Below are 18,331 nucleotides of genomic sequence, written 5' to 3' on the forward strand. Positions count from 1 at the left end.
TATGAAAGGCACATTTTTATGAAATAAAATGGCTACACCTCTAGCTTGTGAAGTAAAGGGTGCATGATAAACCTGAGATATCCAGCGAGCTTTAAGTTTGTGTTGGTTGTCTTTACAGAGATGTGTTTCTTGACCTTGACATCTGCTTTTAATGAATTTAAGTGTGAAAAAACCTTCCTGCTTTAATATTTTTGGCTAAGCCCCTGACATTCCATGAAACTAGTGTATTTTTTTTTTTACAAGTTGACATTAAAGTTGTTGTATTTTATCTTTACGTGAAAAAAAACACCTTAGTAATTGGCAAGTTGAAATATGATTGTGCACCTCTCTCCTCCACATTCATGCTCAGATTCACACACTCACACCCCATTGTTCCCCCCTCCCTCTGTCCCAATCGTGTGTAGTTCAATGTTTTGGAGTGAAATCTCCATTGTGATGTTATCCATACGACGTCGTGTTGGTCGATTCCCCAGTCCAAAAGTCCCCCACCCCCATCTTCAGGCGCAGGGCGCATGCTAGTAGTTGCGTTCACTGCTCGGCAGCGAAGTGTTTTTTGTTTTTTTTCTCCTGCGTCCTCCGGTGAAATAAACCTCAGTGAAAAAGTGTATTTCTGCTTTATGCTTATCATAAGCCTTGTGTGGTAGAGCCGTTACTGATGATTAGCCACTAAGATGTTTTATAATGAAGGTCTTAGTCTGTATATGTAGGAGAGGTAAACTCCTTTACCTGGTCGTTGTACTCCACATGCAGGCGAGCTGGAAAACGTAGCATAAACTTGATTTCCTTCTCCCGCAGCATGTTCATTACCTCTCGAAAGGCCTGTCTTTGCGCTGTCACCTCGGCAGTGTAGTCTGGAAACAGGAAGACGCGCAGGCCGTTGTAGATCAGCTCCTGGCCGCGGCTCAGTCTAAGAAGTAGCTCCTTGTCCTGGTAGAAGTGTATTCTTGCGATGATGCTCCTGGGGCGATTGCCGTCAGCATAGCGAGCAAACGGGACACGGTGCGCACGGTCCACCACCACTGGCATGGAGAAGTTACTCGCTCCAGACAACTTTGGTATCAGGTCCGCAACGAAATCCGTAAGTCTTCCCTTTTCTTCTTGCTCTGGTATCCCTACTATTTTTACGTTATTACGTCTTGAGCGCCCTTCCAATTCGTCTATTTTAGCAGCCAATTTCTCATTGCTCTTCTGCGTTTCAGTCAGTTTTTGTTCGAGCGCTTCGATGCGGCGCGCATGTTCGGAACCTTGCTGCTGCATGTCCTCCACTCTGTTGGTCAATGCCGCCTGCTTGCTTGTAAGAGTCTCAAGCTTTTTCCTCCAGCATGTCAAAACGTTTGTTGATAGACTCGAGTATCTTATCCAGCAACTTCTCCAAAGTTGATGACGCCATCTCAGCGCCAGCCTCGAGCTCGTTTACGGCCACAGGTGACTCTGATTGCTTCCCTCTTCGTGTCTTGGGCATGATTGTTGTTATCTATGTATTGATAGAGTATAACTCACCCAGAGTGATAGGCATGCATATAGTTGGCCAAGCGTTGTCAGTTTTAATTTAAAAAAAAAAGCAGAATTTGAATTAAATCTTAAAGTTTTCACCGGTGTTACCGCAGAGGCAAACTACTGCTTGCGCATCTTAACCACGCCCCCTCTAGTGAGTTGTATGTGTGTTTCTAGTGTGTAAATAAATACGAATTTGACACATGTAATGGTATACTCTTGTGTATTTATAGTGTGTGTTTCTAGCGTGTAAATAAATACTAATTTGGCACATCTAATGTTATACTATATATAATAGAAGTCTGTGTTATTGTTGTGAAAATAAATACTATCCATCCATCCATCCATTTTCTACCGTGTGTCCCTTTTGGGGAGGTGCTGGAGCTTATTCCAGCTGCACCCTGGACAAGTCGCCATCTCATCGCAGGGCCAACACAGATAAAGAGACAACATTCCCACTCACATTCATACACTAGGGCCAATTTAGTGTAATAATTTAGCACATTTAAAGTTACACCAGATCTATTTGTAGAGTGTGTTTCTTGTGTGTAAATAAATACTACTTTGAATGTAAAGTTAGTGTGTGTTTTTAATGTTTTGCTCTTGTCATGTAACTTAAAACTGCGAAAAGACAAAAATACAAGATCTTGTTCTGTAGTTCTTGTATTGGATGTCATTATTATTATATTGTGAAAGGTAATGTTGATTAGAATAATACATGTTTTGCAGTTTCTCACACCTAACCTTAGGGTTTAAAGATATAAAATAATTAATAATTCATTAACTTTATATAGCGCTTTCATCGAGACTTAAAGACGCTGTACAAAGACAAAAAGGAGATTTTCAGATTTTCCAACTTACTGTTTTGTTCAATGAGATGCGCTCGGCTGACTGGCGCATAGTATCCCTTCTGGAGATCTGCTCCGACCTCTCCATTTCCAGGCCGCTGGTAAACAGATTTCTGTGCTCCATGTATGCAGAAGTGTTCCTTAGTCTTGCTTCCTTCGTGTTGGAATATCCAGCAGCAAACTCTTGACTGGCATAGAAATACCAAACGTGCAAGGCAAGACCAAAATGAGTTGTGAGAAATATTAATAACCAAACATTTTGTTGTTACCTGCTCCTGAAGACAGGAATGACGTAGCCGATGATGTAGTTTTCTTTGTCCACAGCCAAGTAAGCTGGCCTGTCTCTTTTGAGCAAAGGACTCACTTGAGTCTTGTCCAGTCCGGACTGTGACGACCAATCGATTCTGAGACAGAAACATAGAATCGGAGTAAGTACAAGTTATGCATCCAAGATTCCAATTATTGCTCTCTGTTAATTTGTTACCTCAAACTTTCAAGGCCAAAAACTATAAAGAAACTGCAGTTGGTACAGTAGTGCAGTATTTTAGGATATAATTGTTGTTTTAAGGTGTAATACTTATCAGCATTGTTTGGACCATTGTGTATGGTTAGCTAAAATGGAATGTCCATCTTTACATTTTGATAAAGTTATGATATTTTTGTACAAACTTTACTGTATAAAAAAAGAAATTGCTGGTTGAACAACTTTTGTTCGTGCACAAAGTAGGTATAGAAAATGTTTCATGTTGCTACATTTTTAAAATGATTTATTCTAATTACATTGATTAGCCAAGGTTTAATAATGTCAATGATGAAAATGACACACAGAACCACAGATACTGATCAGTATCAATTGCAGTTTTAGCCACCGAGAATACTTTAATTGGTCCACTTCATATTATTTACAAGACTGTGTGAACGAATTGTCCAAGTATAATTTCTAACTGTCACGAAACATGTTTAAAGGGGACCTGTCGAGATTGTATTCTACATTTAAAACATTTCCTTGTGGTCCACATAATCCATCCATCCATCCATTTTCTACCGTTTGTTCCGTTCGGGGTCGCGGGGGTGCTGGAGCCTACCTCAGCTGCATTCGGGCGGAAGGCGGCGTACACTCTAGGATAAGTTGCCACCTCATCCCACATAATATGTATTGGATATGCTTTGCTGTAAAATGTTCGTAAATTTTGCTCCACAGTCACTTTTATAACCCATTTTTTGAGACAGCCTGCAAGATGTTCCTAGATTGCAAATGAAACAATGCCCCTTTCTCTCCTAAAGTATCATAATTTGTATTTTGAAAATGTACACTGTTAAAATATATATCTTGAGGTATTGCCGCTATTTTTTTCCAGACACAAATTTCATAAACATTATAGCGATTCACTCGGTAACATTATGTGCACCTATACACTCACCAATCAATTCAGACTCTGCATTAAAAAATAGTTTTTATCAGAATTTATATCACTGCTTTATTTATGTCAAGAGCTCCTCCCCCTCCGCTTGAAGCTTTAAAAAACCATTTGGCAAACACAGGCAGTTGCCCAGGGCCCCGAGATTTCCAGGTGCCCCAAACATTCTCATAAAACACATAATAGAACTTTCTTTTATTTAAAACAATTATTATTTTTCTTAAATTGGGCGCTTTAAAATACAAAACCCAAAGCCAGTGAAGTTGGCACGTTTTGTAAATCGTAAATAAAAACAGAATACAATGATTTGCAAATCCTTTTCAATTTATTCAATTGAATACACTGCAAAGACAAGATACTCAATGTTCAAACTGGTAAACTTTGTTATTTTGCAAATATTAGCTCATTTGGAATTTGATACATGCAACATGTTTTGAAAAAGCTAGCACAAGTGGCAAAAAAGACTAAGGAATTTGAGGAATGCTCATCAAACACTTATTTAGAACATCCCACAGGTGGCCAGGCTAATTGGGAACAGGTGGGTGTCATGATTGGGTATAAAAGCAGCTTCCATGAAATGCTCAATCATTCACAAACAAGGATGGGGTGAGGGTCACCACTTTGTGAACAAATGCATGAGCAAATTGTCCAACAGTTTAAGAACAATATTTCTCAACAAGCTATTGCAAGGAATTTAGGGATTTCACCATCCGTCCGTAATATAATCTAAAGGTTCAGAGAATCTGGAGAAATCACTGCACGTAGGCGGCAATGCAGTGTGAAAAGGATACCACCACATGGGCTCAGGAACACTTCAGAAAACCACTGTCAGTAACTACAGTTCGTCGCTACATCTGTAAGTGCAAGTTCAAACTCTACTATGCAAAGCAAAAACCATTTATCAACAACACCCAGCAACCTCGCCGGCTTCGCTGGGCCCGAGCTAATCTAAGATGGACATCAGTCCAAACGTGTTCTGTGGTCTGACAAGTCCACATTTCAAATTGTTTTTGGAAACTGTGGACGCCGTGTCCTCCAGACCAAAGAGGAAAAGAACCATCCAGACTGTTATAAGCGCAAAGTTCAAAAGCCAGCATCTGTGATGGTATGAAGGTGTATTAGTGCCCAAGGCATGGGTAACTTACACATCTGTGAAGGCACCATTAATGCTGAAAGGTACATGCAGGTTTTGTAGCAACATATGTTACCATCCAAGCAACGTATTTTTCATGGACGCCCCTGCTTATTTCAGCATGACAATCCCAAGACACATTCTGTACGTGTTACAACAGCGTGGCTTCATAGTAAAAGAGTGCAGGTACTAGACTGGTCTGCCTGTAGTCCAGACCTGTCTCCAATTGAAAATGTGTGGCGCATTATGAAGCGTAAAATTTGACAACAAACTTACTGAGTGTTGTTCAAAGTAAAGGCGATGTAACACAGTGGTAAAAATGCCCTTGTGCCAACTCTTTTGCAATGTGTTGCTGCCATTACATTCTAAGTTAATGATTATTTGCAAAAAAAAAATATGTTTCTCAGTTCAAACATTAAATATCTTGTCTTTGCAGTGTATTCAATAGAATATAAGTTGAAAAGGATTTGCAATTCATTGTATTCTGTTTTTATTTACACAACATGCCAACTTCACTGGTTCTGGGTTTTGTACATAAAAATGCTTAATCAATCTCAATCGCTTTTAACAGTCTTCCCCTCCATTCTCACGCAATGGACTGAATATTACATACTACTGCACATGATTCCCGAAAAACAGACCAAAACCAATTGTTTGGCGAAGTTATGAGAGGTTTTTACAAAGCTGAAGCAGAGTTACCTAAGAAGAGAAATCGTTTTTATGAAAACTACCCAAAGTGTCAACATTTTCTCACTGACAGAATTTATGTGATGAACACAACAGTCACTACTGTCAGAGCAAACGTTGATTCATGTTCCTATTACCGTATTTTTTGGACTACCAAGGCCCACTTAATTTTTTTTCATTTTCTCATTGTTATGCCCATTTGATTGTAGACTCTTACTGACACCCTGCGGCGATAGGAAGTTACTACGCTTGATTTGTTTAGGCACTTCCGGGTTGACGATTTCAAGACGTCAGTTTATGAGACAATTGAGAAGCAAACAAGATGTGTTCACTCTTAAAAACCTTGGAAAAGATAAGTATGGACGTAAACTGATTAACCTGTCCTCCAAGGTTTCTCATAGTCATTCACATCGACGTCCCACTGGGTTGTGAGTTTTTCCTTGCCCTTATGTGGGCTCTGTACCACGGATGTCGTTGTGGTTTGTGCAGCCCTTTGAGACACTTGTGATTTAGGGCTATATAAAAAAACATTGATTGATTGATTGATTGATTGACTTAGAATGGCTGCCAATCATATATTTCTACCATCAACATTTTCAACACTCAGAAGTATTTGTTTGATGATAGCATTGCATCTTTGTGTAAAGCTAATATTTACATACCTATTGTGTATTACAAACGTTAATGGTTTTTTGCACAAAAAAAATGTTTATCAGTTTGAACATCAAATATGTTGTCTTTGTAGCATATTCAACTGAATATGGGTTGAAAATTATTTGCAAATCATTGTATTCCGTTTATATTTACATCTAACACAATTTCTCAACTCATATAGAAACGGGGTTTGTACATTTCAGTATGTTGTTTGAATCACATAGCTTATACATTTGTCAATGTGTATATTTCAGTTTTTTAAGTAAAGTGCAAGAGTAAAGTAAAGTACAAGACAAACTAAAAAAGCAAGTAAAGTTTATATAAAGAAGACAAAGCAAGATCAACAATAATAAAGAGCCTAAAAGGATTCATCTGCTTTGGAACTTTATTGGAACATCAACACATATAGTGAGGGCAGAACACGCCTTATAACCCAACGTACGGATTAATTCTGGTTGTGCTTACTAACCTCAAAACAATTTTATTCTGTACATGGTGTAATAAATGTGACCAGTAGATGGCAGTCATAAGAGATATGCGTGGACTGCAAGTTGATGCCTGTTCATTAAATGACGCTAGCAAGCAACACCAACATTTTGACGTTTCATTGAGAATATAAAACATTACACACGGTGCTCAAAAACCTGTCACAATTTTTTTGTACGACTTTGGTAAGCTACGAAGCTGCACCGCTTGATGGATTGTCGGAGCACTGGGCTTCAACATACTTGTATTATTATGAGGAAGGATCCCAAAATGGCACCTATTAGGAGAAATTATCTAGTTTTGTTTCGCCCTATCATGCAAAACCAACTTTTCTTACCTATTGGTACCTGCTGTTGTGTGTTTGGGACCTGCATAAGTCCCAAATTTAAAGTCTGTGCCAATCGATAAGCGCCTTCTTTTTCTCTATCCTATTGTTGTGAGGCATTCATCCTTCGCTGTTGCCATTTCTGATAAAAAAGTAGCGTACAGTTCTAACTTATATCTGTCAGTAGACTCGCTATGGAAGCGCCAAAAACTACCGGTACTACAAAGATGCTGAGAAGATGCCGTCGAAGTGAAGGGACATAATAATAAGGCAGCTCACAAAACGGCGCATCCTAAGGAGAGGGTAGGATAGCGGCATAAACATAATCTATGCAACATTTTGACCAAAGAGTATGTAGACCACCAGAAGTGTTTTAAATGTCGGGAAAAATAATCATAGTATGACACCTTTTAATGCGCCTTATAGTCAGTCCGCCTTTTGTATGAAAATATGCCTGAAAAGACCCACTCATCGCGCCTTACAGTATAATACGGTGCGCCCAACGGTCCGAAAAATACGGTAATTATAAATAATCATGTTGTTTTTGTTATCTGCATGGCCTCAATGACAAGGATTACCTTGGGCATCCAAATGATTAGATACGTCTCAGGCATATCTAATCCTCTCACACCAACATTGGTGTGAGAGGAGCTAACCTCATTTTCCGTGTTTTGACATCGATTAAGCACTTCACTTTCTACAAAAATAAAAGCTATCATTCTTTGTCTCAAATACAGTATTTGCAACAGAAACACATTGTTATGGAGCAGCTGGTTGGTTGCATCATTGCTGCAAGGTTAACGTTGGTTTGGGTGTCTGGTTGGTGGAGTGCCAGGCAAAGATCAGATGTCGCTAACAAACCCTAAGTCCTCTGAGATGTTCACACGCTCCAAGCAAGTATATTTAAAGATGTCCTGCAGCAGATTGGATTGCTGGAGTTGTCAAATGCTGCAAAACTATCCTTTAAGGATCAAGTGTGTTATTAAGACGTCTTTCTTTGCTTTTCAGCACATTGTTGCACAGGTGAAGAGTCCTTTGCAGCCTAGCCATTAAAACATGACTTAACAAAACACATGCAGCATTGCGAGAGGTTATCGTGCTCAAATTGGAAGCAAAAAACTTATTGGATGATCATGAAGGCAGCATTCCTCACATGTGAGACGGTTAGTGGAATGGAAGGTGAAGCCAAACCTCAGAGAAGAGAGAGTGAATCATCCATTTGTGAGGATGAAGGACGGGAGTGAGCTCAATGAGGATATTAGGGGGACAACAAAGTCTGTTATCCTTCATCTGGGCCTCCTTTTCTTACCCCCTGCTGCTGCTGCTGCTAGCTCCAGTAGTGTATCTGCTGCCAGACTGGTAGCGGTAGCCACGGTCATAGTGGCGGTGTTGCTTCTGGTACATGATGCACGAGTGTATCCTCCTTCTTGTCTACTTGATTTTCCGTCTGGTGAGTTCGTGTTCAAGAGCATATTTGGCTTTCATTCGCGAATGTTTGTTAGATTTCTGCATTTGTCAACATGTTCTTTTTAAGTTGAACATGTACTGTTAATTTAGCACAGTGCAGGCGAAATAGTAGCAACAACCTTTACTAGAACCAAACAACATGACATCATAAGCAGGCAATCAGGCAACGTCTCTCATGATGCGTGGAAATACCCCAAATACATTTCTTACCTCTTATTTCTGCAGCTGCCACTTACCCACTTCGACCTCAGAGTGTTAGTTTGTCAACTTTCAGGGAAAAAGTGCTCAGACTCCACAACCAAAACGTTTAACAGCCAAGCAGGTAGGTTGGTAGGTAGGTTCAGGACTGTGTACACACAGCAAAAATAACACGGGGCCCGGCCAGAATGTCCGAGCAGCAGTCACAGCCATTTATGGCGAGGGTGGAGATAAATATAGCTGAGAGTGTGGGGGGGTATGTTTGATGATTGATAAGCAAGTCAACTTCCTTAACAACTTTACAATAAGTCTTCTTTGATAAAGAGTACATAAATTGGTTTCGACTTGCAAAGAATGATGTTAAGAAAACATTCTAAAGGCTGACAATTTAAGTCACTTCCTTGTGGTCTAGACCTGTGGTTCTCAAACTTTTTCCACCAAGTACCCCCTAAGAAAACACTTAACTCTCCAAGTACCACCATAATGACCAACATTAAAATACAGTAGCGTTGTATGCCTAAGTATTTATTGAAAACAAGACAGAGGTTTAATTTAACAAGTATATTTTATATTTCAGCCACTGTAACATTACACACAGTTTGAACAGTAACACTGTACTTTAATCAAGTGATTATTTGGTGTACCACTCGATGAAGCCCGCATACCACTAGTAGTACACGTACCACAGTTTGAGAATCACTGGTCTAGATAATGTGTATTAGATTAAATACAATGTTGCTCCACTGTTTCTATTTATTAATTTATTTTTAACCTGTCTTGTCAAATAATATTGTTGATCGAGATGATCAAATCTGCTGTACAGATTTAGTTTACAAAATAGAACTGTGGGATACTTCTCTTGTTACATTTTTTGTGTTTTTTAAAAATTTGTATTGTTTACTGCAAACGGGAGGACATAGAAAGAAGAAAAAAGAAGACAGAGGGAGGAACCGAATGTGTACATGTACGTGTGTGTGCACGTGTGTATGTATTTATGTATGTACGTATGCATGTATAAATGTATATGTGTATGTATATAATGTATGTATGAATGTATGTATGTCTGTATATTAATATGTATGTATACCGAGAAGCACACAAAAACTGCACCTTTCTCTTCAATGAGAATAAATAATATATTGGACAACAAGACAAAACAAAATAATGAAATAAAAATAGTAGCATATATGTGACACTGCTATGAGATATAATATTATATCTCTTACATGAAAAAACAAATGATCTTTAAAACAAGGCCAGCAGGCTCCAATGCGCCCCTTGAGGGGGAAGTGCACTTTTTGGGGAATTTTGCCTATCGTTTACAATCAACATGAAAGACATGACGACAAATTTATTTTTTAATGCCTTCTAACTTGCAAATAATCGTAAATAATTGTTCGCTTATAGCGGAGCCAATGGATGGTCCTCTATTCTGCCCATAAATTGCAATTAACAAAAACGTCAAATATACTCAATTTATATTTCGTGACTTGGAATATTAACCAAGTATTAGTGATATTATAAGCGCTACGCAGACAAACGTCGATCATACCAATGTTAGTATGATCGAATGATCAGCTGCTTCCTCGTTTTTTTGCTTGTCAAACTTTATATAAGATCGTAAATCATGCCTCTCACCTAGAAGGTAGAAGGACGAGGACAAATTCCGACAAATAAGTACACTTTGCCGGACGACATAAAAATACTTTTCTTCGCGAGGATTATGAGTCATTCTTCATCTAAACAGGAATATATGAACATCCTAGCAGTCTGCATCCTATGACAGCAGATATTGTACAGTAAGTGTTGTTTTATTATGTTTGTTGGCTCTCATAAAGTCTGCAGTGAGTAGTAATCAGTGATCCATCCACCCACCCATTGTCTACCGCTTATCCCTTTCGGGGTCGCAGGGGGTGCTGGAGCCTATCTAATGACGAAAAAAAAAAAGAACGTCATGATGCGTTTTTTAAATTAATACGCCGGGTATACTTAAAATTATCAAAATACGTAAGTATTAAATGTTATTATAGATGTGCCTGTTACTACATTACATATATACTTATAGTGTGTATATTGAACCTTGATAGAGGTGTTTGGATGTTTTTCTAAGGGCTTTATAGGCGTAATAGAGCGTCTTTTGATCGCATTTATTTAATATTTGCAATTAAAAAAAAGAGTATTTCAAAATAATTGTGAACGTTAGACAAAATTCCAAAAAAAAGTGCAGTTCCTCTTTAAGTCATCAAGCAGCTACAAAATTCTAAAATGATATTGATGAAAAAAAAAATTCAAATATTTTAATGTATGACAATACAAATATGTTGACAAGCACACAGATATAGGATTCTCTCTTCAATGTGTGTCATTGCAGCACAGTCTCCTTTCTCACAGCCAACTGTGCGTAACTGTGCCAGTTTGGAAGTACCTTCCAAACGTGCTAAATGTAGATGCAAAAACACTCTCAGGTTGATTGACTTACAATGTGAGCGCTAAATGACTGTATTTGAATCTACTCCTCACAGCATTGTGTGTTCTAAAAATCTATCCATCCATCCATTTTCTACCGCTTGCCCCTTTCGGGTCGCGGAGGTTTGCTGGAGCCTATATCAGCTGCATTCGGGCGGGGTCAGCATATATTTTGCATATACATGAAGACAAATAAATTAAATCAATTATCTAACAATTGTTTAACATACACAGTCCTCAGCAAACAAACTTAGTAGATCAGTTGTGTGTGCCATCAAATATGCACGTTTTAATACACACAAACCTTGAGTAGATCAGAATCATTGTTGTCAAAAATTGTCTTCAACTAAAATCTGCTGTCTAAATGAACATGTGATGTTACGATGTTCTTGCCAGTAAATCCCAGCAGCGCAAACAACGTCACCGGAAAGGTTTCTAACTTTAGCCACTGCTATTGTTACTTGCGTCACAAACAAACCATGGCAGCCTCATTGTCCCGCTGTCCTTCGCCACATGCTCAGGTTTCACTCTCATTTGTGAAAGTAAATAACTGCTTGGTTGTGAAGAATGCAACAACAATGCACAGTGTAGATATCATGACAAAAATATGCACACGAAAACTAATGGGTCGAAATATATTCACCACTACTTTGTTAAAGTACTAAACCAATTAAAAACAGCTGCAATGATTTTAGGGCTTTATTTCTGACAGTTGATACACAAAACAATTTCAAATATTTATATCTACTCACATGACCGCCTTAACCTAAGGGGGGGCCCTGGGGCTAAATAGGTTCAAGGGGCCCCACCCAAACCTCAAACCCCCACCCCCGGATGTCAAACCCCCTGCCCCCCCTCACTCCGAAAACACATTTAGAAAAATGTAATTATGATTTTACTCAACAGAACAGCAACAATGCAAAAAAATCGACCAGTATAAAAAAATGTCCTTTATAAATACATCTCCCTTGCAAAAGAAGGGCGCATGCACGCCTGTGTGAGTGTGGAGGCCAGTCAACTTCAAGAATAGTGCTGGAGATCTGAGCAATTTCCTGTGCTTTAAGCTCATCAGTCAAGCACCCTTGCCTGTCACACCGGCGACCTGGGTTTGCGTCCCGCTTGGAGCAGTAGTAAAATACACCGCAGCCTAGAAAGAGAGTACACAATCGCCACACCAAACAGAGCTGTCTGTGATTAACAGCTATGAACACCAATCATTGTATTACGCCATCAACAGACCAGGTAAGCCTGTGCATTTAGGAGGCCCAGTGCACTCACTCAATTAGGTATTTGGATGCAAAGTTATCACACATTGTTATTATTGTTAAAAGGGAACTGCCCTTTTTTGAAATTTTGCTTATCATTCACAATCTTTATGAGAGGCAAGAAGGCAAAAGGTTTTTTTTTGCATTCTAATTTGTAATAATCAGCTTGTTCTAGGTGGCTAGCAATGCAGCTAATAGGATCAATCCATTCTCCCTGTAATTCACAAAACCGCCAACAATACTTCATTCACGTTCCATAACCTGTATGATAACCAAGCTGTAGAAGCGACATTGTTATTGTAAGAGCGAACTCTGAGGAACTGAATATCTAGCGTAGTAACACATTGCCTTGCGACGGCATGCTAAGGCATGAGCCGTAAGCTAGCTACGCCAAGAGGTACGCTAGCTTCTTGCGTCAGCATCTGAATTACTTTTGAGTTTGTAATGCACAACACAATGCAATAGGACACCAATCTGTACTGACTGAAAAACATGAACAACTATATTACAGTATCTGTAAAGTATTAGCCCACAATTTTGTTTTTACACAGCTAGCTCAACAGCGTATGTACTGCAGTTGTAATAACACGCATGGCGTGCTGTGTGTATCATGATCAATATTAAAGTGACTCACTCGATGGACAGTTTTGCGTTTGGTCCAGCTGGCCGGGGACGTTTCCAGTTGATTTTGGGTAAGCAATCCATATATGTCAGTATAGCTTGGCTCCAAGTTGCACATTTGCACCGTAAAGTCATTCTCTCAGCTTCCGTCTGCTCCAACGTTTCAGCCTCACTTTGTGCTCACTTTTATAAGCAGCAGTTCATCCTCGGTATATTCAGTTTCAAAAAGATAAGGTTATGAATCCTCATTTGTCCAAAAATAGTCATCTTTGTCATCCATTACCAAGTCTGCCATAGTTATGAAACACTCACATTTGCTTCCGGAAGTTGGAACACACGTTTGTTGCCAGAAGTCGGATGTGAGCGACTGTGAAAACGGAAATACATGTTTTGAAGAAATAAGTTCCGGTCTTGCTTAAAATGACCAAAATACGGTAAATATTGTACATATTACATATGAGATAGGCTCCAGCACCGCCCGCGACCCCAAAAGGGACAAGCGGTAGAAAATGGATGGATGGACATATTATTATGAATGTGTCTGTTACTACAATATACTGTATATATACTTGCAGCCTGTATGTAAAACGTTGATGGAGAGTTGTGAAGTTGTTTTAGAGGGCTTTGAAGGCTACAACTGTGACTACCATTACCTGCAACTTGCAAGCGTATTTATATTCTTTAAACTCCCCCCTAGCCCCCACCCAAAAAAAACCCCAAAAAACACGTGTTCTTGTCTCTCATAATGATTGTGAACGATAGGCAAAATTCCAAAAAAGTGCAGTTTCCCTTTAACGGAACAAGCTCACTACATGATAGTACTAATAGAATTCCGTTGCGTTATGTATTTATGTACACACACACACACACACACACACACACACACACACACACACACACACACACACACACACACACACACACACACACACACGCCTAACCCTAGCCAAAGATTTGAAAAAAAACAACTTCAAGTTCTTCAACGAAAAGTCCCTGAGTATAGGGAAACAGTTTAAAAAGTAAAACAAATTTTAGTGACACTAAACTTGAAATTAGATTTGACTTAGTTACTTATGTTACCATACCAACTTTATTCATAGAGCCGTTTAAAAACAAGCACAGTTGAGAAACAAAGGGCTGTACACTAAACACAGGTAAAATATAAGAAAGCATAAAAGCAAAGGCATAAAACCCACTTCCACAGATAATTTAAAACAAAGTAAAATATATATTTAGAAATAAAAAGTTCAAATAAAAAATATTTGAAAACAATGACTTCGGGTCATAGGCCAGTGAGTAAAAGTGGGTTTTAAGATAGGATAGGATAAAGAAATTATCTATACAACAATTATGAACTTATGTAGTTGCAGTGCAGATTTAAAACATCCCCAAACTAAGGTAAAAATATATGAAAACAAGAGGGAAACATTCAAGAATACAAAGAACATAAAAGATCACAGAGCTGATGCAACCACCTGCCACTTTAGTGGTGCCATTTCTACATACAGCAGTTGTCAAGGAAGGGGCCTGTTTCTCATGGGGCCTGTTTCACATGAAGAGAGAGATCCTTCCACAGTTTGGGAGCCGTAACAGAAACGTTTTGGCCCCTTCTGAGCTTGTTTTGATTTCGATAACTCCAGGAGCAGCTGGAGGACCAGGCGGGGGGCTCAGAGAGGTAAGGCGGAGCAAGACCATATAAAGATTTAAAATCAAATAAAGTCATTTTAAAATTGACTCTAAAAGGCATAGGTAGCCAGTGAAGTGATGCTCTAAAACAGGAGTAAGATGTGTTCTCTTTTACTCATGCTTAGGCGGTCAGCTGCGTTTTGCACCAGCTGCAGACGTGAGAGGGAGGACTGGCTAACCCAGTGATTCTCAAACTTTTTTTGTCATCCCCCACTTTGGACAAGGGGGAGTTTTCAAGCCCCACCTGCCCCCATCGCCCCAACAGAGCGCTAATGCCAAGCTTTAACATTTTCAAATGTATTGAACATCAAGTTGTATACATTCAAACTCAATAACATAAAATAACATTAAGTTCAATAATAAATAAAATAACTGTGCAGCTGTGGTATAACTTGCATCAAGTTCAATAATAAATAAAAAAAAGTGTTATAACTTGCATCACGTTCAATAATAAATCAAAAAAACTGTTATAACTTGCATCAAGTTCAATAATAAATAAAAAAAAGTGTTATAACTTGCATCACGTTCAATAATACATCAAAAAAGTGTTATAACTTGCATCAAGTTCAATAATAAATCAAATACTTGTTATAACTTGCATCAAGTTCAATAATAAATAAAAAAAAATGTTATAACTTGCATCAAGTTCAATAATAAATAAAAAAAAGTGTTATAACTTGCATCAAGTTCAATAATAAATCAAAAAGTGTTATAACTTGCATCACGTTCAATAATAAATCAAAAAAGGTGTTATAACTTGCATCAAGTTCAATAATAAATCAAATAACTTGCATCAAGTTCAATAATAAATCAAAAAAAGTGTTATAACTTGCATCAAGTTCAATAATAAATAAAACAAAAGTGTTATAACTTGCATCAAGTTCAATAATAAAAAAAAAGTGTTATAACTTGCATCAAGTTCAATATTAAATCAAATAAAAGTGTTATAACTTGCATCAAGTTCAATAATAAATCAAATAACTTGCATCATGTTCAATAATAAATCAAAAAAAGTGTTATAACTTGCATCAAGTTCAATAATAAATCAAAAAAAGTGTTATAACTTGCATCAAGTTCAATAATAAATAAAAAAAAGTGTTATAACTTGCATCAAGTTCAATAATAAATCAAAAAGTGTTATAACTTGCATCACGTTCAATAATAAATCAAAAAAAGTGTTATAACTTGCATCAAGTTCAATAATAAATAAAACAAAAGTGTTATAACTTGCATCAAGTTCAATAAAAAAAAAGTGTTATAACTTGCATCAAGTTCAATAATAAATCAAATAAAAGTGTTATAACTTGCATTAAGTTCAATAATAAATCAAATAACTTGCATCAAGTTCAATAATAAATAAAACAAAAGTGTTATAACTTGCATCAAGTTCAATAATAAATCAAACAAAAGTGTTATAACTTGCATCAAGTTCAATAATAAATCAAAAAAAGTGTTATAACTTGCATCAAGTTCAATAATAAATCAAAAAAAGTGTTATAACTTGCATCAACTTCAATAATAAATCAAATAACTTGCATCAAGTTCAATAATAAATACAATAAAAGTGCCACTTTGCAATCTTTGCAACAAAAAAAAGGAGGAGCTATGCATTTGGCAAGACAGGGCAAGTGACAGCACTTTCCCCCAGGAGAGCCACCTTGCTTCACTGTGAAACAGCACGGCTGTATGATCAGCTCCCATTTCCTCACACAATGTAGAGAACAGTCGCGCTTTCAGTGGTCGTGTTTTGATCAAATTTACCGCGCTCACAACATCTGTTAAAACCTCATTGAGTTCGGGGCTGAGCTGCCTTGACGCTAGTGCTTCCCGGTGAATGACACAGTGTGTGCCCGTCAGATTTTTGTTTCTCTGCAGGCGCTGGCTCTGGCTCGACGACCTTTGAGGTGCGAGTCACAAATGTATATATTTGTGTAATTGTGATCCATACATTAGCCTGCTACCCATCCGCGCGAAAGTTTGTTCCGCTTAGCCCCGCCCCCATTAGTTACTGTTGCTATGTCTGTCAAACTTTCGCTCGTACCGAGAAATATAAAGCCTACAGTAAAAATAAGTACCGGTAATTTCCATTTATTTATATAGCGGATTTCACAGACACTGTAAATCACAAAGTGATTTACAGTGTGTATAGAAAATGAAAGCATAGTAAAAAAAATAATCTAAGAATATAATAATTTAAAAAAAAAATTTAAAGTGAAATTTCCTCCCGTTCCTCGCGCCCCACCTGTCATGTCTCTATTCCCCACCAGTGGGGCGCGCCCCACACTTTGAGAAACGCTGGGCTAACCCATACTTGCCAACCCTCCCGAATTTTCCGGGAGACTCACGAAATTCAGCGCCTCCCCCGAAAACCTCCCGGGACAAATATTCTCCAGAAAAACTCCCGATTTTCAGCCGGAGCTGGAGGGGGCGTGGCCTCCAGCTCCTGAGTGAGGACAGCCTTTTTTTTATGACGGGAGGACAACAGGGTGACAAGAACTAAAACATCCAGACTAGAGATAGATTGTATTATTATGTTTATCTTACCTAAAAATAAATATATTTATTCATTTAAAAAAAAAAAAACTAAATAAATTTTTACTATATTTTGCTAAAAACATCAAAATTAATTGTACTTTTATTTGTATTTTTTCTGACTCCTTATTACATCCAGCCATGGAATTATACATTAAAATAAACATATCGGAAATAATTAATTTTAAATTATCATAATAATTCATTTAAAATGACCATATTTAATTATTAAAATAATTGCTGGTTTATCAACAACTTTAGCATTTTATTCATTACATTTTGAAGCTCTCAGAAGCCAAGTTATATTATATTCCTTAATATTTATTTATACAAGTTTGAAGTATCAATTATCTAAACACAGTTTTGTTTGCATATTTTCAGGATGTAGATATATATATATATATATATATATATATATCGCAACCCGGTATATATATATATATATATATATATATATATATATATATATATATATATATATATATATATATACCGCGACCCGACCTCGGATGAAGATGGATGGATGGATATATATATATATATATATATATATGTATATGTATATATATATATATATATATATATATATATATATATATATATATATATATATCCATCCATCCATCCATCTTCATCCGAGGTCGGGTCGCGGGGGCAGAAGCTTAAGCAGGGAAGCCCAGACTTCCCTCTCCCCAGCCACTTCGTCCAGCTCCTCCCGGGGGATCCCGAGGCGTTCCCAGGCCAGCCGGGAGAGATAGTCGTCCCAGCGTGTCCTGGGTCTTCCCCGTGGCCGAAACACCTTCCTTGGGAGGCGTTCGGGTGGCATCCTGACCAGACGCCCGAACCACCTCATCTGGCTCCTCTCGATGTGGAGGAGCAGCGGCTTTACTTTGAGCTCCCCCCGAATGACAGAGCTTCTCACCCTATCTCTAAGGGAGAGCCCCGCCACTCGGCGGAGGAAACTCATTTCGGCCGCTTGTACCCGTGATCTTGTCCTTTCGGTCATGACCCAAAGCTCATGACCATAGGTGAGGATGGGAACGTAGATCGAC

At 38.1% G+C, this 18,331-nt stretch overlaps 1 protein-coding gene across 1 annotated transcript in view; it reads right to left on the reverse strand.

Moving 5' to 3' along the window:
• LOC133609763 (myomesin-1-like) overlaps window positions 1–8,855 on the reverse strand; it is a 108,361-nt gene extending 99,506 nt beyond the window's left edge. The window contains exons 1-4 of the mRNA XM_061965661.2: window positions 8,722–8,855; window positions 8,354–8,491; window positions 2,612–2,746; window positions 2,356–2,530 (exon numbers count right to left, since the gene is read on the reverse strand). Coding sequence (XP_061821645.2) covers window positions 2,356–2,530; window positions 2,612–2,746; window positions 8,354–8,448 — 405 coding nt within the window. The 5' untranslated portion in view covers window positions 8,449–8,491; window positions 8,722–8,855. The remainder of the gene's footprint in view (window positions 1–2,355; window positions 2,531–2,611; window positions 2,747–8,353; window positions 8,492–8,721) is intronic.
• Window positions 8,856–18,331: the final 9,476 nt, after the last annotated feature.

This window comes from Nerophis lumbriciformis, linkage group LG07 (genome assembly GCF_033978685.3).
Source record: "Nerophis lumbriciformis linkage group LG07, RoL_Nlum_v2.1, whole genome shotgun sequence".
Lineage (NCBI taxonomy): Eukaryota > Metazoa > Chordata > Actinopteri > Syngnathiformes > Syngnathidae > Nerophis > Nerophis lumbriciformis.